Source organism: Taudactylus pleione, unplaced genomic scaffold (assembly GCF_031769625.1).
Source record: "Taudactylus pleione unplaced genomic scaffold, aTauple2 ptg000268l, whole genome shotgun sequence".
NCBI lineage: Eukaryota > Metazoa > Chordata > Amphibia > Anura > Myobatrachidae > Taudactylus > Taudactylus pleione.
Window position 1 is genome coordinate 1,938,519 of NW_028284670.1, and position 25,578 is coordinate 1,964,096.

At 41.0% G+C, this 25,578-nt stretch overlaps 2 protein-coding genes across 2 annotated transcripts; one reads left to right on the forward strand and one right to left on the reverse strand.

The window, feature by feature from the left end:
• Positions 1 to 7,724: 7,724 nt before the first annotated feature.
• LOC148513843 (olfactory receptor 11A1-like) lies at positions 7,725 to 8,675 on the forward strand. The gene has a single exon (XM_088481272.1). The coding sequence runs from the start codon at positions 7,725 to 7,727 to the stop codon at positions 8,673 to 8,675; it is 951 nt and encodes a 316-aa protein (XP_088337398.1).
• A 10,635-nt stretch (positions 8,676 to 19,310) lies between these two features.
• Positions 19,311 to 20,234, reverse strand: LOC148513844 (olfactory receptor 10A7-like). Its single transcript, XM_088481273.1, has one exon. The coding sequence runs from the start codon at positions 20,232 to 20,234 to the stop codon at positions 19,311 to 19,313; it is 924 nt and encodes a 307-aa protein (XP_088337399.1).
• Positions 20,235 to 25,578: the final 5,344 nt, after the last annotated feature.

Consider the following 25,578-nt stretch of genomic DNA (forward strand, 5'->3'; position numbering starts at 1 on the left):
ACTGTAAGAAAAAAATTGACATATATATTTATACAGATAGATTAGAACAGGGGTTCTCAAACTATTTTGCGCCGGGACCCCGTCTGACAAAACATTTTTTTGACAGGACCCCAGGAAGTTAGTGCAGAACAATGCCCCTATATATTTATCGGTAACCCATTTTTTTTTTTAAGATCTGGGGCGGGATGCAGCAATGAGAGAAATGCATTCAAACCCCCGAAAATGCTGTTTTCAGGGTTTTGACTGCATTTCTCATACTGTATGCACCAAGTGGTGGATAACGCCATCTTCAGATAACGCCTAAGTGCTAACGACAATCAGATCCCCCTAGCACCCTTAGCAGCGCATGTTACTCTGCGCATGCTCAGAATTACACCAGAGGGAGTTCTGGGTCATGGTCCCGGAAGTCCCTCATTTGCAAAGGACAGCTTTTACCAGGAATGCTGTCCTTTGCGGTCACCTTCATGCATACCGGCATAATCAACATCGGCATGCATGTGAAAGGCGGAGTGATGCATGCCGCCCCTTTTGATTTTTCTAATTAAATATTTATGTATATAATTTTTTAATGTCCATCATATTTCTTATATATATTTATGCCCATCATATTTCTTATATATTTGTATGCTATAAAAAGGAATATGGTGGGCATAAATATATATAAGAAAGATGATACTCATAAGAATATTTAAGAAAGATGATGGCATAATAACATAGAAAGATGATGGGCAAAATACATCTAGCCGCAAATATATAGACAGATAGATAGATAGATAGATAGATATGAGATAGATAGATAGATATGAGATAGATAGATAGATAGATAGATAGATAGATAGATAGTAATGAAAGATAGATAGATAGATAGATAGATAGATAGATAGATAGATAGATAGATAGATAGATAGATAGATAGATAGATAGATAGATAGATAGATTGATAGATAGATAGATAGATAGATAGATAGATAGATAGATAGATAGATAGATAGATATGAGATAGATAGATAGATATGAGATAGATAGAAATGAGATAGATAGATATAAGATAAATAGATAGATAGATATGAGATAGATAGATAGATAGATAGAAAGATATGAGATAGATATGAGATAGATAGATATGATATAGTTATATAGATAGATAGATAGATAGATAGATAGATAGATAGATAGATAGATATGAGATAGATAGATAGATATGAGATAGTTAGATAGATAGATAGATAGATAGATATGAGATAGTTATATAGATAGATAGATATGAGATAGATAGATAGATAGATATGAGATAGTTAGATAGATAGATAGATAGATAGATATGAGATAGATAGATATGAGATAGTTATATAGATAGATAGATAGATAGATAGATAGATAGATAGATAGATAGATAGATAGATAGATAGATATGAGATATATAGATAGATATGAGATAGTTAGATAGATAGATAGATAGATAGATAGAAATGAAAGACAGACAGACAGATAGATAGATAGATAGATAGATAGATAGATAGATAGATAGATAGATAGATAGATATGAGATAGATAGATAGATATGAGATAGATATGAGATTGTCACACGCCGGCTTGGAGACCCCAGAATCAGACCCCGTCGCTTACCTGTGCGGGCGCTGACCCGCGCTGTCTTCCGGCTCCCGCGCTGTATGCTGTTGTCCTCTGGAGGGTCCCGCTGCTGTGCTGCTCCCACGCCGGCTCCTGCTCACCGCTGGTCCCCGCTGACTACCTCCAGGAAGCGCTGTTCTCCGGTCCATGGGCGCGGCCATCTTGGATTGCCCATGTGACCCCACTTCCACCAATGAGGAGCCTTCTACTTCTCTCTCAGCCTGTCAGCTCCCAGTGTCCACTATAAAAGGATCCCCAATGCTCACACAAGTTGCCAGTGCAACTAGTTTCTTAGTTTAGCTAAGTAACCTTCCCACTGCACTCCAGCCGCTCCACGTAGCCTCTCAGCTACCAACATCTACCCACGGCTATCCAGCCGCTCCACGTAGCCTCTCAGCTACCAACGTCTACCCATGGCTATCCAGCCGCTCCACGTAGCCTCTCAGCTACCAACGTCTACCCACGGCTATCCAGCCGCTCCACGTAGCCACTCAGCTACCAACGTCTACCCACGGCTATCCAGCTGCTCCACATAGCCACTCAGCTACCAACGTCTACCCACGGCTATCCAGCCGCTCCACATAGCCACTCAGCTGCCAACGTCTACCCACGGCTATCCAGCCGCTCCACGTAGCCACTCAGCTGCCAACATCTACCCACGGCTATCCAGCCGCTCCACGTAGCCTCTCAGCTACCAATGTCTACCCACGGCTATCCAGCCACTCCACGTAGCCACTCAGCTACCAACATCTACCCACGACTATCCAGCCGCTCCACGTAGCCACTCAGCTACCAACGTCTACCCACAGCTATCCAGCCGCTCCACGTACCCACTCAGCTACCAACGTCTACCCACGGCTATCCAGCCACTCTACGTAGCCACTCAGCTACCTACGTCTACCCACTGCTATCCAGCCGCTCCACATAGCCACTCAGCTACCAACGTCTACCCTAGGCTATCCAGCCGCTCCACGCAGCTTCCTAGCTATCTCGTTACTGCCGCATTCCTCAAACCCCTGTCAGTTCGCTGCACCCTCTCATGCGGAGAAACTTCATTAAGCCAAGCCTCCTCCAGCGAGCGTCTGCGCCAAATAATACAGATCCAAGGCCCAGTCTGGGAACACAGCTCCTAAATTCCACGGTTGTGACAGAGATAGATAAATAGATAGATATTAGATAGATAGATAGATAGATAGATAGATAGAAACAGCTTTCACAGGATTTAGGACCACTACAGTAAAATATATCACTCAGCCTATGAAGGGGTACACACACACTGACTGACACAAACACACTCACAGACAGACAGATGCACACATCTAGCACTAAAAAACATGACTGCAGCAGGCAAATACATACAGCTGGCATGTTTTATTAAAGACCCCCACTCCCCCCAGTAGTAGTCCCCCTTATGCAGTGCCCCCAGTAGTAGTCCCCCTTATGCAGTGCCCCCAGTAGTAGTCATCCATATGCAGTGCCCCCAGTAGTAGTCACCCGTATGCAGTGCCCCCAGTTGTAGTCACCCGTATGCAGTGCCCCCAGTAGTAGTCACCCGTATGCAGTGCCCCCAGTAGTAGTCACCCATATGCAGAGATCACAGTAGTATCCCTTATATATTGTCCCCAGTAGTATTTCCCCCTATGCACTGCCCCCAGTAGTACCCCTCATATATAATGCCCCCAGTAGTATTTCCCCCTATGCACTGCCCCAAGTAGTACCCTTATATATTGCCCCCGTAGTAGCCCCGCTGTAGTAGTTCTCCAGTAGTAGTCACTCCTGTAGTTGCCCTTATATAGTGTCCCAAGTAGTAGTCCCCCTATGCAGTGCCCCAGTAGTGCCCCCCTATTCAGTGCCCCCAGTAGTGGCCACCTCCTCTATACAGTGCCCCCAGTAGTGCCCCCCTATACAATGCCCCTAGTAGTGCCCATCCCCCCTATTATGCCCCCAGTAGTACCCATCCTATGCAGTACCAATGTCAGTGCCTGTGCTCCTTACACACATACAAAAAAAACCCAACTTACCTGAATCCCCGCTCCTGCCATGACCGCCGCTGTCTGCTCCTCCGAGCCCATTCTGCACTATCACTATGGGAGAGATGTTAAGATGTCTCTCCCATCACCCGCTGTGGTGGGAACCATGGAAGGCGGAGCTCATGAGTGAGCTCCAGCCAGCTCCCTCCATGGATGCAGCAGCCAATGAGAGTCTGTCTGACTCTGATTGGCTGCTAAAATAAACAAACTGCCGCCGGGTAGTACGAGCGTTCTACCTGGTGCCCATGGTGGTGTGTTTGTTAGTGTGTAGTGCATCCACACTCACTGCGGTCTGCACTACACTCAGTGATCGGCAGGCAGTGGGGTTTCAGGGTACTCAGAAACCCCCCTCTGTGCATGCCTGAATTGGGCTCTGAAATCTCCCAGTTACCATTGCATAGACCTGCCATATCAGCCCTTTAATTTGGGACACGTGAATTACACAAGTTTTGTGGCTGATTAAAACCAGGTGAAATTAAGACTTAGGGGTAAATTTACTAAAGTGAGAGTTTTTAGAAGTGAGGTTTAAAAGTGATGTTGCCCATAGCAACCAATCAGACTCTACTTAACATTTAACTAGCACCTTCTAGAAGATAATAGCTAGAATCTGATTGGTTGCTACAGTCAACATCACTTTTAAAACTCACTTCTAAAAACTCTCACTTTAGTAAATGTAACCTTATAGTCAACCAGCCACAGGACCTGTGTAATTCATATATGTCCCAAATTAAAGGGATGATGTGGTAAGCCTACCATTGTACAACTGCAACCACTCAGCTACAAATGAACTCTTAAGAGATTTCCTCATTTACTGTACATCTGAAGCTTCTCTAGATACCCATTTTGCACTGATGAGTTGTTTTCATTAACTTGTAATTAGGAGAACAAATCTAATGAGTCTCAGCTGTATCGGCTGCATCCCCAAGACATTAACTGAATTTGCCTGTCAACATCTATGACTATAAAATGATGCCAACATCTGCGATATTCCTTCTTTGGCATAAGCATCCATGATACTTCCTGAGAAGCCATTTTACACTTTATGGTCAGAGCGAAAATATAATTTAAAGCCCCTGATTTGGGGGGGGGGGGAAATAACTATTTTATTGTTAGGATCTAAATGTAAAATGTACATATAGATATTGAATGATGATATTGATGAAGGCAATGCAGTAACTAAATTATCCTTTTGGACCCCAACTCCTGTCAAAATGCTTTTTCCATACTTTAGCCCTGGTAAGGGTGCAGCAGATTGATTCCTCTGGTTTTTTTATTTGTCATTACATTTTTATCATCCTTCAATTGCAGATATGTGGAGTACTGTACTGTAGATGGCAGCAGTCTGTATAATTTTGAATTGACCGCATTTTACTCAAGTTAATATTCAGACTTCTGTTATTTTAGTTCAATTGGCTCAATGGTGATAAGGAAGCACTTATCTGAGAAAGTTTGTTTAGGTAGATACTGGACTTAAGTGCACATGACTTTATTGTCTCTTAACCCCAAAAAAAGAATATTGAAATCTTGGAATTTGATGTAGAGACCAGTCACTTTTTATCATTTATCTTCAGGCATCAAAGATTAGTGATGATTAGAGAAGTGCGCGGTCCCCAGTGTTTTGGTTCGGTTTTGGTTTTGGATTTCTTTAAAATGTTATAAAAAATGCTAAAATCATGTAATATCAACCTTTTTTTGTTCCTATAGTTTATTTAAAACAAATAACATTAATTTCCAGTAACTTCTGACCTCCTCACAGCACCTGAATTGAGAGGGATCAAAAAAATGCCAGATCTGCTTTATAAAATAGGGGCCCTGATTCAGAGCTGGGCACTCTTTCAATGCGCTCGCTCTGAATCAAGGCATTTTTTTTTAAATTGGAGCCGTCCTCCTGGCCGCTGCTGCTACCCCCCCTCCGTCGCTGAGCCCTGCCCCCTGGCGCTAAGCTCCTTCCCCTGCAATCACAGACCCCCCCGCAACCCCCCCCTCCCCCCCTGCGACCCCCCCCTCCCTTAGTAGCACTTACCTGCATGCTCCAGGCCTCCAGTGATGTGCTCCATTCCTCCGGTCAGGTGATCTCCCATACTGCACTGGGGCTCAATCACCTGATGACCGGGCCCCAGTGCACTGTGGGAGGCCAGCTGACCGGAGGGGAGTCATAATCGGAGGCCTGATCACCGGTCACTGGAGTCAGGTAAGTAATTTTTTTTTACAATTTTTTTTTTCTTTTTTTTACAGTAATCAGCTTGCGGTCTGTTTAGACCACACAGCTGATTACAGGGACTGACTCCCAGCTCTGCTCTCCCTGCTAGAGCAAGGCAGGAGGCTGGTAACCTGGGGAGACCATGGATAACGCCACCTCCAGGTGGCGTTATTATCACAGGGCTTTCCCCGATATTTTTTTCACATTTATTTTTAGTAACTCTGGTTGGATCACATTTCCCATTAAAATTATGGGAAATGCGATCTGCTTTACTAAAAATAAGTGATAATTAGCGGTTGGAGTAGAATTTTATGAATTCTACTCCAATTGCCCTGTAATAACTACAGGAGATACTAAAATAATGTGAAAAGGGTGTGAAAATAATGTTAATAAATAGAGCCCTAAGTATTAGTTGTTTAATTTTTCTGGTTAAACTTTATTATATTATTATTATTATTATTATTATTATTATTATTATTATTATTAGTCTCTATTAGATAGCTATAATATATTATGTGTCTCTATTAGATAGCTCTTTTAGTGGTCAATGATAAAATCACAATCTAACTGTTGTATTATTATGAGACTTTAAGCTAATTACTGAACACAATAGTTGGATATAATAATTAATATAGCCACTGGCATTGTACATATAGCTCCCTACCTATAACTATGTCAGAGCTTGCATGAAGCACATTTGGAAAGCAATTGTCAGGAAGAAATATAAATTATTTAAAATTATTTATACAATGAATGCCCATCTCATGAACTGTTTTATTTTTCCTAAAACACGAACATGAAAACATAAAACAAGCACTCACAATGAAAAAAACACATATCAGCTTAAGATATGAATAAACAAAAACAGCAATAGATCAGGCGCTTACAGCAACATCAGAAAGGTTTGTGTGATTTGGTGATAACAAAAACAGCAGATGTATCTACATAATTAAGCACAATACCAATGAAGATAAAAGTGTAAATAAAATTTAAGACATTATTCATATATGTATAAAATAAAGTAATTCCCTGAAGTAAAAAAGAACAACTGCATTTTGCAATACTATGCATAATATGAAAAACTAACATTAATTGAAAGGTGTAAAAACTTTAAAGGGAGCAAATTCACTGGACATGGAGCAATAGAGGAAAGGACAATCTGAAAACAATGTCAATCACTCCAAGTTGGCTGAAATAGTTATCTTAGCTGTAGCAGTAGGTATCAGTGAAACTAGTAAATCAGGGAAAGTAAGAAATAGTATATAGTATTTCACTCCTAAGAAATCATAACTTATATTACCATAGAGAAATGAGCAGTCAAATATAGTTATATATGGGATTGGGCACCCACCTGACCGAACATGTGGACAGAAATGGAAGCTGCTCTGGAATCAGGTGTCTCACCAGCAGCGGTGATGAATACTGTATTTACACACTGTCACAACATCCTGCCAGCAAATTTTTAATTTCAACATAAAAATTATAATCCATCCATTCACATTGTCCGATGTTGCAGTGGAGCTTGCCATCTAGTTTTCCTTCCACAGGAAAATTTTGAATGCATCCAATTAACATACCAGTATGTATTTTCAAAGGCAAAAAACCTTTCAAACACAAATATAATATATAAGCTCTGTGCAGGTGGGGCTCTGTCTGAAAGGCAACAAACCAGCTTGATTTTGCCTTGTACATGACTGTTACCTTTAAATCACTCTAGCTGTAATCTTTATCTATCTTTATAGCGTATTATACAGCTGCCTATATTCTAGTTATTTACTGTACTATATCTATCTGTTATCTATTTGCTATGCCGCTGACTCTTTCATCTTTCTTACAGGATTAGGACAATTCAATTCAGAATCTACATGTGTGAAGAAAACCAAACCAAAGTCACTGAATTCCACCTTCTTGGCTTTCAAGGTTTAGAGAACTTTAGAGGTCTTCTGTTTATTGTTCTACTTCTCATATATGCTGCAATTATGGGGGGAAACCTTTTAATTATCATATTAGTGTCATTCAGTGATCATCTCAAAATTCCAATGTTCTTCTTTCTCAAACACCTAGCCATAGCAGATATCCTGCTAGCCACCAGCATTGTGCCAGCAATGCTGAACATCATGCTAAAGACAGAAGGAGCAATGTCTGTTGGTGGCTGCATCTTTCAGTTGTCTCTTTTTGGTGTTTTTGGATTTGTGCAATGTTTGCTCATTGCCATAATGTCTTATGACCGATATCTGGCTGTTTGCAACCCATTACATTACATTTTAATTATGAGACCCATAAAATGCCAGGTGCTGGCTTTAGGGTCTTGGATGTTGATTGTCATTTTTATATCAAGTGAATTAAGTTTAGTTGTTCAATTTGACTTCTGTGGTTTCAATAACATTGACCACTTTTTCTGTGATTCGGGTCCAGTCGTGGAATTATCTACTTCAGATTCCTCTGTTTTCAAATTAGAAGATGTTATACTCTCCATCTTGATACTATGTTTGCCATTTGCCTTTATTATTGTAACATACATCTACATTTTTATCACCATTCTCAAGATTTCTTTCACTACAGGGAAAAGAAAAGCCTTCTCCACATGTAGCTCCCACCTGACCACTGTGTGTGTATATTATGGAACCCTCATTGCAGTTTATGTGATCCCATCCACTGAGAGTGCTTCTCAACTAAACAAATACAGATCACTGTTGTACATCGTGGGGACTCCATTGATGAACCCAATTATATATAGCCTCAGCAACCGTGAGATACAAAAAGCTCTGAAAACAATGTTGAAAAATTTTATGTCAGTTATTTGTGAAAGACACTGAAGGAAACTGTGATTTACCTTGGAATAAATATTGAAGAACTGTAAGTTTCTAATGAATTTAATATATATAGACAAACCAATATTCTTCCTTTCCCAGTCTATAGCAAATCTCTAGGCAAGCTTATAAGCTCTGTCATAATTCAGTATCATCAGTATGCATATCCTCCACATATTTGTCATCATCTGTATCGGTCTGTGTCACTAAATGTCTTTCTGCCATTTCATAATGATTGTCATCACGCCACTTCAAACTTAATATTTCCAAAATAGAATTAAAAATATTTCCACCAGCAAATAGTAGTTACCAACCTGTTATCTTTATCACTGTTACTAACTCAACACTCAAACCCACCCCACAAGCCCACTGCCTAGGTGTCATCCTTGACTCTGAACTTCCCTTTGTACCCCACATTAAGTCTGTCTCAAAATGATGTTACATACATCAAAATATCATATCCAGAAAACAACCATATCTTACACAAGACACTGTAAAACTCTAATTCATGCACTCATTATTTCCCACATTGACTATTGCAATAGTCTTCTTACTGGTCTTCTCCAAAACAGACTCTCACAACTACAATGCAGCTATGAGGCTGATCTTCCATGCTAATTGTTCATCATCTGCTGCTCTGCTCTGTCAGAGTATAAAATACTTTAACTCACACATAAAGCTTTTAACCAAACTACACCAACATACATCTCTTCACTTATCTCATAATATCTTCCAACCCGACATCTCCACTCTGCACAAGATCTGCGTCTCTCATCCACACACTTTACTTGCTCCCAGTCATGGTTACACATTTTTTTCAGGCTACACCCACTTTGTGGAATGCCCTACCATGCACAATAAGACTTTCCTCTAGTCTCCAAACCTTCAAGCATTCCCTGAAAACACATCACTTCAGACAACTTCTCAAATTCCATTACCACCCACACTACCCAATTGCATCACCTTTATACAGTCCACATGTTACTTTACATATTTTCACTTTCTTTGCTCACACATCAGCTGTATGACTGGATCATACAACCCAACAAGAATGTGTGCAATCTGGCTGGACCATTATGCAATAGGTAGTACCTCTTACTTGTCTATCAGTGCCTATGTCCCTGCAGAATGTAAGTAGACTTGTAAGCAGGGCCCTTTTACCTCTTTGTCTGTCTATTACCCAGTTTTGTTCTATTTGTTCTATTACTACCAAATTGTGATATGAGCTTCACTGTATTCAAATGAAAAACTTTATAAAATCCAATATATCCCACCAATTAACTTAATATTGCAGCCAGTATTCCTTCTCAGGTGTGGTACTGCTCTCCCCTCCTGTAATCTGGGGTTAGGGAAATGTTTCCAAAATAATTCTGTCTCCACACTGCTTTACTATGATCCCCCTGGTAAAAAACAGTAAGAACCTCAATGCTGAACCATAGTTCATTTTACTGTTCTAAAGTACTGTCGAAGTCAGAAAATATTTAAAATCACTACAAAATAACTCATATCCCAGACATTAACATTAACTGGCACATTCTCATGACATATTTCAAAAAGCCATAACCTGTGTTTATTTCTGTGATCTATACACATATACCACTTTTTTTTAAGGAACCTTATTCCATTCTATTGAAGTAACAAGTTCCAAGGTTTCATAAACAATAAGGTTTGTTGTTCCCCCTAGCAGACAGGGTGTCATAAAAAGTGGTATTTATTCATCAGTTATCCTCCTTTGGTTGCGTTTGATGTGTAAATAGGTATGTCATGCCTGGGGTCTTAATACCAATATATGCGACCTCTTGTCTGTTGTTGTCATGGCTCTTCTTTTGACCCATACTGGACAATGGACATGTCAGTTTATGATTGCCAAGGGTACAATACTTTGATCTTGATTAGAATGGTAGGCATACCACTATCTGTGTACATTTTAAATGATCTAAGCAGTAAAAACCTGTTTCTTATAACATTGACCCATAGACTCAGTGTAAAAATAATACCTCTACATGCATGCTACTAAACATTTTACAGTTAAACCTATTTAATCTATTTCTCACTTTAAAATATATATGTGAAGTGTATCTAAAGTAACAATTAATTATGTTTTCCATTTAGGCAACGTCTCTCATCCTCATATTCCTAAGGTATATTTTATTTTACAATTGATTGCCAGCTAGCTGCGGTCAATGTTCCCCCTTGTGGCCATGAGAGAGGAATTTGACTGGCCACACATTAATCTAACGTAATTGTTCTCAATGCATTTTTAGGCATTTCTTGTAACCAAACTTTCCTTTCATAATCATTATTTTACTTTAACCATTATACTACTGTAATAGTTGCATATTTCCTCTAAGATAACACCAAAAATACAAATATATATTGAAAAGAAGAAAACCTGCCATACATATAGTCCAGGGATGGAACCACATATTAACATCGTGTTTGGGGTTATAATGTACAGAAGTGTGTTAGCAGTAATCCGGTGATTGCGAATAAATTGTCGCACATTGCAGCAAACAGATATTAGCAATGCTGGATTTATGCTTAATAAGAGCATATAACAATCGTTGATTGAGCTAGTTTCTCGGAGGGAACCCAGAGGTGAACTCCTGTAACTACATCATGAGCCTAGGCATTGCCCACTGTTCGAACCAACCAATGATCCCCAGTAAATGGAAATGTCCTGCCCCTGGACCAATGGAAGACAACACAGCCTGCTATTATACACACCCATAATTGAACTGTATAAAATAAGGCTCCCCTGATCCAGAGAGCAGTAGCTGTATTCTACCAGTCATCTGGTGACGACTGAACTCTGGATCCAGGGAGCACATGCAAACATATTTTGTAAACTCTGGTTTGTAAACTCTGACCTGTTTTCTTGAACTGTATTATACCACTGTATAACTTGTAATAATTAATGTTATATATATTTTCAATAGAATATTTACTTTTGTGCATTGGACCACAGAAACTGGTGTGTGTGTGTTCACTTGCTTTCACATAAGGTTAATATACTGTGATATATATTACACTGTAATTCAAATTGTATTTTTAATTGAAGATAGGGAGCTCCATCGAGCGCATGCGCGAGACCCGGCGAGCGACGGATTCCTCGTCGCTCGCCGAGTCTCGCGCATGCGCTCGATGGAGCTCCCCCCTTTGGTGGGCGTGCCGGGGGCGTGGCAGCCAGACAGAGGCGTTCCCATGGGAACGCCTACCATCTGAGTCCAGCCCCACTGACATCACTAGTGATGTCAGTGGGAGTGATTTTGGCTCTGATAGAGCCAAAATCACTCCAGGGCTTGTGGCAGCGAGACCCTACCGCAGGGTGTTGTCGCAAGCCCAATGGTCACGATGGTTGTGACCATCATGACCATCATCATGGACGCTCGCTATAGCTGTGTGTGGTAACCCACAGACACGCGAGCATCCAAGAGGCCACTCCATTTTTAGGGAGGAGGGCCCTGATTCAGAGCGAGTGCTCTGGTCAGAGCGTTCGGCTCTGAATCAGGCCCTCTGTGCATTCACATTTGCATATCACCATACGCAAGGTGTGTCCACATGGCGTTAACAGCCGTAGAGAGATTTAAAGTAGGATTTCACAATACCATATACTGTAGCATCAGGTAGTGCCAGGTAAGAACCTCAGCATTATTCTTAGGGTGCATAGATCAGGGCAGATCCCTCATCAGACCAGAGAAGATACCTAAGCAGTACACATTTTACCATCCATCCACAGCTCTAGGGGAATCACTGCTTTATCTACAATCAGTTCATGTTATATCACAAGAGACGGCTATGTTTGGGGGAAAGTGCACAATATTTTGCTATTTTACTTTAAAAAGACTTTATTTCCCTGAGGTGTATACACTCAGAAGAGCCCCACAATATGCTGTGTCCATGCACCCATGAGTGTGTGATGATGCAAATTGGGGGTGCATAGTTTATATAAAAGAGGCTTAAAGGGGTGTGACCACAACACCATGGAGTAATCAGCAGCTCGGTGTACACTGTATTGTGCATTCCCCTATTGTGCATACTGTCAGAGAAGTAGCTAGACTTTTTGGTGCCCTGTGCCAGAAAGAGCATTGGCATCTTCCCTCCCTATTTTTTAATTAGGGACACAAGAAGCACACTCCAAAAAGGGTCATGGCCTCATGGGGAAGGGCCAGATAAGAGATAGGGGAGGCCAGGAGATGCTGGGGATAAAAGAAGAGGAAGCTACAAGTGAGAACAATAATAAACAGAATATTGACAATGCCCTCTGCCCTATGGTGCCATTGCACCACCCTAGTTATGGCCCTGCCTGCAAACTGTAGCTTGCTCTTGCACTCCACTCATACTCTTCCTGTAGAGAAAAATCAAGCTACATTTTTCAACACATGAGTCTGTTAGTTTCAAATCACAATGAAGAAGTCTACATTCAAGTCCACTAGGAGCTCTATTGTGGAAAATCACATCCCAGCACAGTACACAGGAATAAGAGGGAGGGTGTATATAAAGTATAACAGAAGATACAGTGGACCTGATTCAGAGCCAAACACTCTTTCAGAGTGCTCGCTCTGAATCAGTGCCCGCCTATTGTATTTTTAGAGTTGCCTCCTGGCCGCTCCCACAGCTAGTGCGAGCGGCCAGGATGATGGTCATTATGGTCAAGACCATCGCGACCATCAGGCTTGTGACGAGACCCTTGCGGTAGACAGAGTCAAAAGCACTGCCACTGGGGCCACTTGTGATGTCAGTGGGGCTGGCCCTAAACTGGAGGCATTCCCATGGGAATGCCTCCATCTGGACAGCCACACCCACACCCACCCACCAAAGGGGCCGTGCTGTCACTCAACATTGACAGCACGCCCCCTATGTAGCAAGACCCGGAGCCACGGCTTGCCCGTCGCTATCCTGGTCTTGCGCATGCGCACGACAGAGCAGCCTCCGTCATGCGCATGCGCACTGGGTCAACATTGCTCAGCATTCACGAGCGGGTCTGAATCAGGCCCAGACTATGCAGTGCAGAGATGAGGGTCATAACAACCTCGCCAAACAGTAGACATCCAGCTCAAAATCAGCCCCATATGAGGAGGAACAATTTGCTGAATCTCTGGAGGTTAACACCTTCCTTACATGGGTCAATGAGAAATGCAGCAAAGCATTTCAGGTGGTCTTACATTCAACTGTCAGGGCTTAATTTTGAGTCTCACGTACTGTGATGCAGTCACAAGACCAGATGCTTCAGTGATTGGAAGTCCCACATGAATATCCAATTGTATTCTGAGTTATCTGAACCACCCTAGCCTCAATTTCAAAAACAGTCATCCACACTGCTATCTGCATTTGCACCAGTCCCATCATTGATGCAGAAGATCTGACAGAAATCTGATGGTTCTCAGAAGAGCATGCAACCCTATCTGCACATGCATAGCATACCCCTTCTATTTGTGAATGTCCCATTAATGCCCAATAATGTCGATTCCACCCAAGGCAGATGCAAGATTTCTTGTCACCATAGGCACTCTTCAGCCTACTGCCCCTAACTGTCAATAATACCCACTTGTGCAGAACGGATCTCTTCTTTGAAAACTGAGGCCCATGTGCGGTCTCCGTCATGGGCCCCCTCCTCTCCGTCCGTCAGCCGGAAGCTTACTGAGCAGTGCGCGGCCAGCGCCGGAGTTATAGACTCTGAGCACTAGAGTGTGACCAGAGTCTATAGCGCATGCACAGGTCACCGGGAAAATGGCCGCGGCAGCCATTTTCCCTGTACTGCGCATGCACAAATGACAGGAAAATGTCCGTGACTGACATTTTCCAGCTGTTTTATACAGCACAGACACCTGCGCTGACGTGGGACTCCAGACAGGTGAGTATAGTATGGGTGCAGGGTGCACCCATTATAAATACGCCCTTGTTCTGAGTATATGTATGGGATTGTGCAGCTGTGTATAGATTATGGGTACATGTGTTGGATTGTGCAGGTGTGTAGAGATTATGGGTACATGTGTGAGATTGTCCCATGTGCCCCGCACACCTTCCACCCATTATAAATACGCCTCTGGAGAGCGTGGTCATATGTGATGTGACCCTATTAGCAGAAACAGTGCATGTGCATCACAAGCAACCACGGCAGTTAAGTGGTTAAATCATATTTGTCCACTTGTGTGATTGTCCATACATCCAGCTATCTCAACTCAGATATAATGGCTTAATAACTTATAATCTTTGTTGTTGGTAGCTGACCACATATACATGTTGTAGCCATTGATCTTCCAAACCACAGTTTTCCTCCATTCCTGATTATAAAATCCTTATCAGTTATTTCAGTCACTTTCAGCCATGGTGTCATTGGCAGTAATAATTATATGTGTCTCTTCTGCTTTTGAAGATCCCATTTCCCGGAATCGGTATGATTTACTGCTGGACCCATGACCCAGTGGTTCAAATCCTGACAGTGGCAGCCCAACAAGGATGAAAATCCTGTTTGTCCCCAGGTAAGTATTCACTAACCTATTCTGCCCCTTAACCCTAACCATCCCTTAGGGGTGCCTAACCCTAACCTTCCCCCCAGTGCCTAAACCTAACCCCCCCTTCCCTGTCGCCTAAACCTAAGTCCCCTGGGGAGGTGCCTAACCCTAAATTCCCCACAGGGGTGCCTAACCCTCTTTCCCCCTAGCCTAACACTAACCTCCCGGGGGGTGCCTAGTCCTAAGTCCCCCCCGGGAACCCTAAACCTAACCTTCCCCCCATCTGCACTCAGTGCCCAGCATCCCTTCAATCAGGATGCCGGACGCTGGTCTCTTGGTGACGGAAAAATGACAGGCGTCTAGATTTAGATGACTGTCATTTAACCCTTGCCGGGTTTAAGCAGTCGGGAAGCTGGCTGTCGGGATTAGGTCCGCCAGCTTCCCAACTGCATACCCATTTCCCTGTATCTATCATCTAGTATGCTATATTATATTTTCAGGGTTTATTTATATTGGAATTTAGGAAAGCAAGATGGGAAATCATGGATTCTTCTAGTATGGAAGATGTGTTCACTTGATATTTGAATAGGAGTTTTTTATTTTCAGCTATGTCTTGACCAAGGTCTGATTTATAAAACCTGTTAAATTATTTTACACCATCTCTTTAATAGAGTGCAGCGATATACAGTCCCTGATAATTATATAAATAATAATTTAGCTCCTTTTGGAAAATGTAATAGCAAGTATTAAGGGTAAAATACTGCCAGGTTTAAAACTGCAGGGTTTAAAAATACTCTCCCTATCTCACCCTACTGCCTTCCCAGGCACTGGTTCACCGGCTGCAGTTGTTGGAATTTTAGCTATGCAGGGGTCCCGTGTCCGGTACTCTGTCCTGCACTGATGTTCTGCACTGATGTCTGGCAGCTAGCTTTTTAGTGCATGGCAGATCTGATCTGGTGGGGTTAGCCTGGATGTCGGGCATCCGTGAAGTGAACGGAGCGTCTCTTCAGTGCTGCACCACTCAGTAATGTGTAAAGCTTCCAACGCGTTTCAACAAGTTATTTGTATTTTTCTTATGCTATTACATCTTCCAAGAGGAGCTACAAATGGAGATCTTGAGAACCTTATTAGGTTCCATATTTGAGCTGCATTTTTTTTAACTATATTTATTACATTGTGTTCTCTGATGTTTTTGAGTGTTTTATTTTATTTTATTATTATTTTGTTTTATTATTTGCTGCCGCTACTTTATTTTGTGTGCTCTTTCTTTCTCAAATTACTGAAAATATATATGTTTGTTATATAGCATTTTTTGCACATATGTAGAGCTGTATCCAGATGTGTGTAATTAATACTCGTCATTACTATCAGCGTGTACTTACACCAGCCCTATATTAGGTGGTAACTATGTACCTCCTAACAGGCGGACTTACGCTCACAGTATGAGCTGGTCTGCACAGGTTGCATTTAGAGTAACTTGCTCCTAAAGGAACTTTGCCTATGTGAGAGTGCACTGTCACAGCCCAGCTTCCTCCTCTCTGTAAGCATAGATGAGATCAGAACAGTTTGGAGTTTATAAATGTGATTTTTCTGAATTATCACTAGAGTTGCCATGCAAACAGGTGTATATTTACCCATGTGATCGCAATCTACAATGTCTACAATTTCCACAAATTCTAAAAATATTGGCCCTCATTCAGAGCCGTACGCTCTGAGCAGAGCGCACGCTCTGCATGAGGGCCGGGCTCCATTTTCATGGAGCGTCCTCCTGGATGCTCGTATAGCTGTGGGTCACCACCCACAGGCTATACGAGCGTGCATTTTGATGGCCGCGATGGTCGTGACCATCGCGACCATCAAAAATGCGAGCCGGAGCCTGCGGTTGAGGTTTTCAACCGCAAGCTCTGGAGTGATTTTGGCTCTATCAGAGCCAAAATCACTCCCACTGACATCACTAGTGATGTCAGTGGGCCGGCTTCTGACGGGAGGCGTTCCCGTGGGAACGCCCCCGTCAGGGAGGCACACCCCCGGCATGCCCACCAAAGGGGGCGTGCTGTCAATCAACATTGACAGCACGCCCCCTTTGATCGGACACAACGAGCGAAGGAAAGTCCTTCGCTCGTCGTGTCTGGCGCATGCGCACGACGGAGCTCCCTCCGTCGTGCGCATGCTCAGTGCAGACCATCGACCCACTTGCGAGCGGACAGCCGCTCGCGAGTGGGTCTGAATCAGGCCCTTTGTCTGTGTATATGACAGTCTGATTGTTTTTGAATTGTTTTGTATGTGTAATTATTGTGCTCACTGCAGGTGATTACAGTAAACATACTAGATATGTATATAAGAAATTCAGACTGTAGTAAAGTGAAACATTCTCGTCTATCTTCCATGTGGAGTTATGGTTTCTATTTCTGCTAATACATGTACATTGTGAAATGCAGCTGTCCAACTAATGATATACTGTATTTTATTTTTGACAATGAGGTGTGCAGTAGTAGAAAATAAGGGTACTGAGACAAGATCGAGATCTGTTGTTCCCAGAGAACATACAAATTTATATATAGATTAATAAGAAAAAGCAGGATGGTAGGTAGGAGATAGGTAGGAGGTAGGAGTTACCTATATTAATGCAAAAACAGATAAATACATAAAATATTGGGCCTTATTTCTGATGTACAAACTTTGTGATAATAATTATGGTTAAATGAATGGTAAATTTATACTTTGTATAATATTTGTGTCTAATGTTACCATCATATTCACATAAACTGCCCAAAAAACTCCTATAAAATAAATTAATCAATATAAACATGCCAACAAAAGAAAATTAATTATTCCAAAATCTGAAATTAGTCTCCCTGAAAGTATGGTGTGTGGTTGAAAAAGGGATGAAAAACATAGGAATGATCACAGTCAACCACAAATGATATAATTGAATTAGAGTTCCCTCTGCCCCCATTTATATATTCAGTGGTCGTTATACACTACTAGCACATTTATTTATACTGCTCCATTTAGTCACATCTATTATTATAAAATTGGACACTGATAAAAATGTTGTCATCATGTTGTGCACAGGAAAGGAGAGGAAGTAGCTTGACTGCCATTATAGCCACGACCTGATGTCTGGTCATTGTCACATAGTCTGGTCTCAACTGTGTACAGTCACACAAGCGTAATGGTATTATTTTGTCACAAATGCACTCACAGTCTCACACACTCTCTGCACTCACTTCCCCCCTTCCTGTCCACTTCCTGTAAATCACATGTGTCCACAAACTGCCCATCTGTACTGCCAGTTATTACTGTACCCTCCTCCATCTGCAACATTCTACTGCTAACTGACTGAGTAACCCAGTTTGTTTATTTGATGTCCCATCTGGAAGACAGCACTGGTGTGCTGCTGTGCTTGCTGCTGATTGAGAGAAGCATGTCCTGGACTGGCTGTAAGAAGGAGTGGATCCCAGCATGGCCTGCAATCAGGTGCCCGTGAGTGTGCCATTCCTGTCAGCCAAGCAGCTGCTCATCTAGAGCCTGGCCTTAATAGAGATCAGGAGGTCTCTGAGGAGGATTGCCAGGGGCTAGCTGGGGGGGAGGAGACCAGCATGCAGCTACTGCCTGCCATAGATCACATACTCAAAAACCCAGGAAATGGTGGGCACATCTTCTAGTTTATACATATTTCTTAAAAGTTACTTATACAATGAATATTTAGTCATTGATTATCAAATGGAGAACATGCAAGCTCCACACACATAGGACCCTGGTTGGATTTTAACCCAGGACCATTTTGTGAGGATGGTGGCAGTATTACGTTGTAGTAAGACATGTGGCATTGCAAATTATTTTTCTAAAATACATAGAGTACAAGTAGTAAGTTTGCACAATACTACAATACATTTATTGTAGTCTTGACTAACCTCTAGATCAATGTCACCCTTTGCTTTGAGAGATAATAGCTGTAGCAAGTTTTAAGCTCCTATATTTTTGTGACACATGAGATAAAGTGAAGGGGGCATGGACTGAACACACTAATGTTAAATATAATCTTAATATATATCATAATAACTGAGAGTGCAATTTAAAGTTCTACATAAGTAGCTCTATAGTAATAAGTAAAATATATTTTATTATCAGTATTGGATACCACATTTTACTGGTGTGGAAAATCTGTATTTTTAAGTTGCTTCTATTTGGACAACAACTTAGACAGAGCCGTTCTAATTTCCTTGTTCCTCAGACTGTATATGATGGGGTTAAGTAATGGAGTGAACACAATATACAGAAGAGATATTAGTTTGTTAACATTCAGAGAATGTCCACTGTTTGGTACTTTGTACTTGGCACTCAATGATCCATAGTATGTGCAGACAACTGTGAGGTGGGAACTGCATGTGGAAAAAGTCTTCTGTCTCTTGGTGACAGAGGAGACCTTAAGGATGACAAGGAAGATGCTGATATAAGATGCTATGATGAACATAAATGGGAAAAGCACTACAGGGATGACAAACATGGTGACTATATGTTCCACAGTGGAAGTGTCTGAACAGGAAATCTCAAGAATAGGAGCAAGAACACAGTAGATGTGGTCAATGACATTACAGCCACAAAACTCCAATAGGGATAGAGGAATGCTTGAAAGCAAGTTGACCAGAAAACCAAGCACCCAAGTCCCAATGACTAGGTAAAGACATAACTCAAGCCTCATGATAGAAAAGTAATGTAAAGGGTCACAGATGGCTAAGTATCGGTCATAAGACATCACAGTGAGTATAAAACATTGAGCAATGGTGAATGAGCCGGAAAGATAGAACTGAGTAAGGCAACCAATGACCGTAATGGTTACACGCGGCTCCAACAAAGTACACAGGAAGAAAGGAACAACATTTGTACACAGGAAAATGTCAGATAAGGATAGTTGGCTGAGAAAAAAATACATAGGAGAGTTAAAGAGGTTACTGCTAAACACTAGCAGAATGATTAAGATGTTTCCACATATTGTTAGAACAAACAACACGACGAACAGAACATCGAGTAGGTTCTTCATTGTCTGGTCAGTGTCAATTCCCAACAGGAGAAAAGTGGTATCTTCATTCTTGTTACAGTTGGTCATTATTGGCCAGTAATGAAAGGTACAATGTTCTTTTGTCTTTTTTTACATGAAAGTAGTTGTTGCTCTTTGAGCCAAAAATAATAACATTATTAGATACATCCGATTTGCCTGGAGTAGAGTACAAACAAGAGCAAATATTATTTTAATGGATTTTTATGCATCTTAAACCTTAACAGCTTCTGTGCGCTGAAAACTGCCTAAATTTCTGAAAGCATTAAAATATGCAGCCACTAATATACCCAAAACAATTGATGATATTTTGCACTTTTTTACATTAGTTGCACATTAGAAACTAGGGGCCTGATTCAGGTTTGATCACAATGCTGCATTTGCATGCAGCCAGACGATGATTGCATTATGCGCATGTGTACAAGACGCAGTGCACGTGCGCAAACCAGAAGGTGCAATTGGCCGGTTGCGTGTGAACGCAGCATTGCTATCCAACCTGAATCAGGCCCTAGATTTGATAACCCAATTGTATCACCTGACACAAAAACTAAAACACTTTTATCACATGACTGGCATCAGGCAGATGTTGATCAGTTTGGATTTAAGATGAGTCCAACTCTGCAAGAATATCATGTGCCCAAATTTTACAGTTTTATAACAGGAGAAAACATAAATGTGTGTGTATATGCCAAAGGTACAGAAAACAATTCATGCATAACACTGTATAGTGCTTTAATGAGGTATCATATACAGTCTTGTCTGTGCCTGGACCAGTGGTGGCTCCTACCTTACATAACTCAGGGTGATGTTGGATTTCCACCACCACCAGCATGAACCTGCCAATCAATACTCACACATGCACAACTGCTCTAAAATAGCTTCTAGAGACTACACAGACTACAGCCCCTAGAAGCAATGCAGGACTGGTGAATTAGCAATTATCAGCTACCAGCTGGAAGTTCCTCTCCTTATGACAGCCAGCCTGGCATGAGATTAGTATAAAGAACTTCCAATTGGAAGTCAAGACTCATTTTTTTATCCTCAGATCATAGACTTCAAACTCACTGCAGGGCTGTATCCCTGCTGCCCCTAGGTCAAATCTACCATAGGTCTGGACACTATTGTTAAGAATCAATAAAGCTGCATTTAACATATAGAATCCAAATACTTATAGATGCAAATACAAATTAAATTTTGAATTAAAGAAATTAATGGCAATCTGCCTTCATGATGCTCACAGATTGCAAATATGAAATAATAATGCAAAAAGATCCCAGCACCAAAACTAATAATAATGGTCTCTGTGGTAGGGATCCAGATCATGATGCACATAGCCTATCTGTCGCAGCTGTCAATCTTTAAAATAATCTGTGTGTAATTTACATCAGGGGAAAAGCACCAGCCTGCATGTTGTTCCACCTCCTACCAGGGACAAATGGATATATGTCATGGTTTACATACTCTGGCCCTCACCTGTTCCATCTTCATAAGCACAATTCAGTTATAATAAGTGCAAACTGTAACTGAATCTAAATAGAGATGGAAATATAAGGCTTCTTACATGCACGGTTAAAATAACATAATCCAATGATTACCGTGTAACAGAGGCATTGTCAGACTATGTCTACCACCCAACCCATTGGACATCTCATGGCTCTCCAACAGATGTAGGTTGGTATCTACATTTATTGTAGCTTCTACATGCCACCATGAGTCACCAATTAGTTCTAAAATGGCTGACCAAATAGTATATACGGAAACCCTAAGAGCTACAGTAGCCTTCATTTACAGCAGGGGTAGGGAACCTCAGGCCCAGGGGCCGTAAAAGGCACCCGGAATTAATTTTTCTGGCCATCTGAGCTTTCTGCTAGCCTCATCTGGCTAGCAGGGGACCTACAATGGCACCCTGCAGCTAGACTCTATGCAGCAGTGCCATCTGGAGAATTCTTAGGACGCTACAGATGGTGACACCACTGCCCATACAGCTTCCCAGGGCATCCTCAGGATGCTTCGGGCATTGCTGTAATCAGCAACAATTGTGGCCCCACCCCCATGTGACATCACACAGAGGGGCATGACCTGCATGGGCCCGCAAATAATGTTATATATATCAAAATGGCCCTCGGCAGAAAAATAGTTCCCCTCCCCTGATTTACAGCATCTGCTAAAGAGTAAATTAAGCCCATTTAGTTGAAATATTCTGCAGGGTCAGGAGACTTCCTGGAGGATGGAGCATGTGCCAGATTGGGCCACCTTACCCCTTACCACCTGAACAACATCATCAATGTGACTGAATGAAGAAAAATTCTCTATCTGTATAATGAGGCACATTATACATAGACTAAGGGGTAAATTTAGGTTGAGTTTTTCCATTTTTACAAATAATATGCAATAATTTGTTTAAAACACTGTAATGAGCACCTACACAGTGCGAGTCTAGCTCTATATTTACATACCTGTCTCTATTATGTTAAGTAGAGGAAAATATATGTTTATATTACAAATTATTTGTTGTATAAGTGTTTTGTGACAAGTGATTGTGATAGTTTCCTGGCTCGCATAGATGTTCAATGGTCCATATTTAAGGATGCAGGCAACACAAGAGGTTAACTCAAGGGTGGACAATTAGTGGCCCTCCCAGCATGCATTGCAACATTTCAGGGCATTCTAGGATATGTATTTTAACAACATCTGGGGGGCTGCTTATTGCCCACCCCTAGGTTAACTCAACAACTATTCAACATTAGGACAAGTGATAGATGCCTTTCCCATTCTATAGACTTACACAGTTTGTTGTTCTTTTAATTGATATGAAAATAATGTTTTCTATATAATCCTCTTTGCTATTGTACATATAGTATCTGCATTGAACTTACATCCCTATGCCATATGTACACTTTACATGGGATGCAGTTTATTTACTGGTGTCTGGAATGCCCTATGTCAGAATCCCGATGCTGGAAGATAGGCATCTAAATACCAACACCTATCTTTAGCCAGACACCGAAATACCAACGTCCAGCATCCCGAATGAAAGTAAGATGGACTGTTAGCTATGGGGGTTGGTTAATATTAGCCACCTCTGGTGGGACTCAGGGTTAGGCACCTCTTCCAGGGAAGTTAGGGTTAGGCAAGGGGAATGGGGGGTTAGGGTTAGGCGCCCCCGGGAGGTTTAGGGTGCAGGAAGGAGGGGTTAGGTTTAGGCACCAATGGGGGGAGGTTAGGGTTAGTCACCACTAAGGGAGGGTTAGGGGGGAGAGGGGAGGGTTATGGTACTTACCAGCCCTAATCAGGATCCTGATGGTACAGGCTTCCAGCATCGGTATTTAGTCAATACATCAAGCGGCATTACATACCGATTCCCTTTACATATATGACTGAGAGTATTACAAGTAATGTGTATAGAGAATATTTATCAGCACCATTTTGTCATAGAATTACATACCATTTATTTTGCTGCAGGTGAGTTACAAACTTTGTGAGGTGTCATCCCAAGGTTCAAATACAGCATATATTAGCCAATCCCAATAATTTATTTCTATGAATGGATTTATTCAACAGAGCTCAATAAAATTTATAGACCAAATGTGGAAATCCAGCTCACTTATACTATGCATGGGGCAACTAACTCCTTATAAAGCCTTCTTTCTGGTGCACTAACACTGAGGAGGGAATCCCAGGAACCAATTATTATAAAAAAGAGCAAATAGAGAATAAAACAATACAGTCCAAGCATTATATCATCATTGAAGACTCAAACCATGAGGGGATTATTTTTTTTATACAGTATGACATGTTTAACTAAAACAGTGTATTAAAATGTGTCAATGATCATGACTAAGGACATTGTGACATGCTGCCTTATTCTTGCAATGATACATATTAAATACATAATCTTCTTACATATACAGGTTGAGTCTCTCATATCCAAATATTATGAAATACTGAATTTTTTTAGCATGACTGAGATAGTGGAACCTTTGCTTTATAATAGTTCAATGTACACAAACTTTGTTTTACGCACAACATTATTAAAAAATATTGTATACAATTATATTCAGCCTCTGTGTATAGGTGTTTATAAAATATAAATGAATTTCATGTATGTTCACAAACTTTGTTTGAACCACAAATTTATTGAAAATATTGTATAAACCTACCTGCAGGCTGTGTGTATAAGGTGTATATAACACATAAATACATTCTGAGTTTATATTTGGGTCTCATTCCCAAGAAATTTCTTTATGGTATGCAATTATTCCAAAATACGGAATATTGCAATATCCAAAATATCTCTGGTCCCAAACATTTTATATATGGGAGATGTTATATCCTGATGTATCTTTTTTCATAGCAATGACTCATCAAATATACTGTTTATGTAACTTATTTATTGTAAGTAATACTTGCATTATTACAGGTAGATAAAGACATCATCTCCTCATGGCTGTTCTCCTTTCTCCTATTTCCTCTATCTCCTTCCACTTCCTGATCACATGTCCTTCTATACTGTAGGATCCTTAGAGGTACACTACCTCATCTTACTATTACATGCATGTAAACTATCTATACAGGTACTACTGGAGACTCAACCGACTTCTTTGCACATAACTGGGGCTAATAAAAAGGCAAATTAATGGCTGTATATTACCAATATTATACTCATTGATTATTGGGGTATAATACAAGTTGCACATTTTAAGTCACATCATTATGCAAGTTAACCACAGAATAGACATTATTAAATACAAGCTTTCTAAACATTTGTCTTGTGGCACAATGAGCAATAGCACTGTGGGGTATATTTACTAAAGTGAGAGTTTTTCGAAGTTGGGAAGTTGCCCAAAGCAACCAATCAGATTATGGCTATAATCTTCTAGAAGGTCCTAGATAAATGTTAAGTCAAATCTGATTGGTTGCTATGGGCAACATATGCACTTCTAAAACTCTCACTTTAGTTAATATACCCTTGTGTATCCACTGTTACATTATAATGCATCCCAAAATCCATGATAGCTGCTATTGCTTGGTCCTTTGGACAAAATCCATGCCGAAAACACACATCTTTTAACAAATCCGTTAAGTAAACCATCATTATGTGTAAATCATTAAGTAATTGTATATCAACTTAACCACAATGTACAGTATTATTAGTATAGATAAACCATTCAATCCTACTTTCTCTTATTTATCATAACCATGAGAACAAAGTATAACAGATAATTTTTGAGATCATATAAATAGTTTAATTAAATCCTTATAATATCTACTTATAATATTGGAAAGTTCAACCAGTCAGATATTATTGTACATACAGTAAAGATGTACGGTTTGGTTTTCCTGAAAAATGAACACACCCAAATTATGGGGATTCGTATTAAGCCAATTCCCAGCA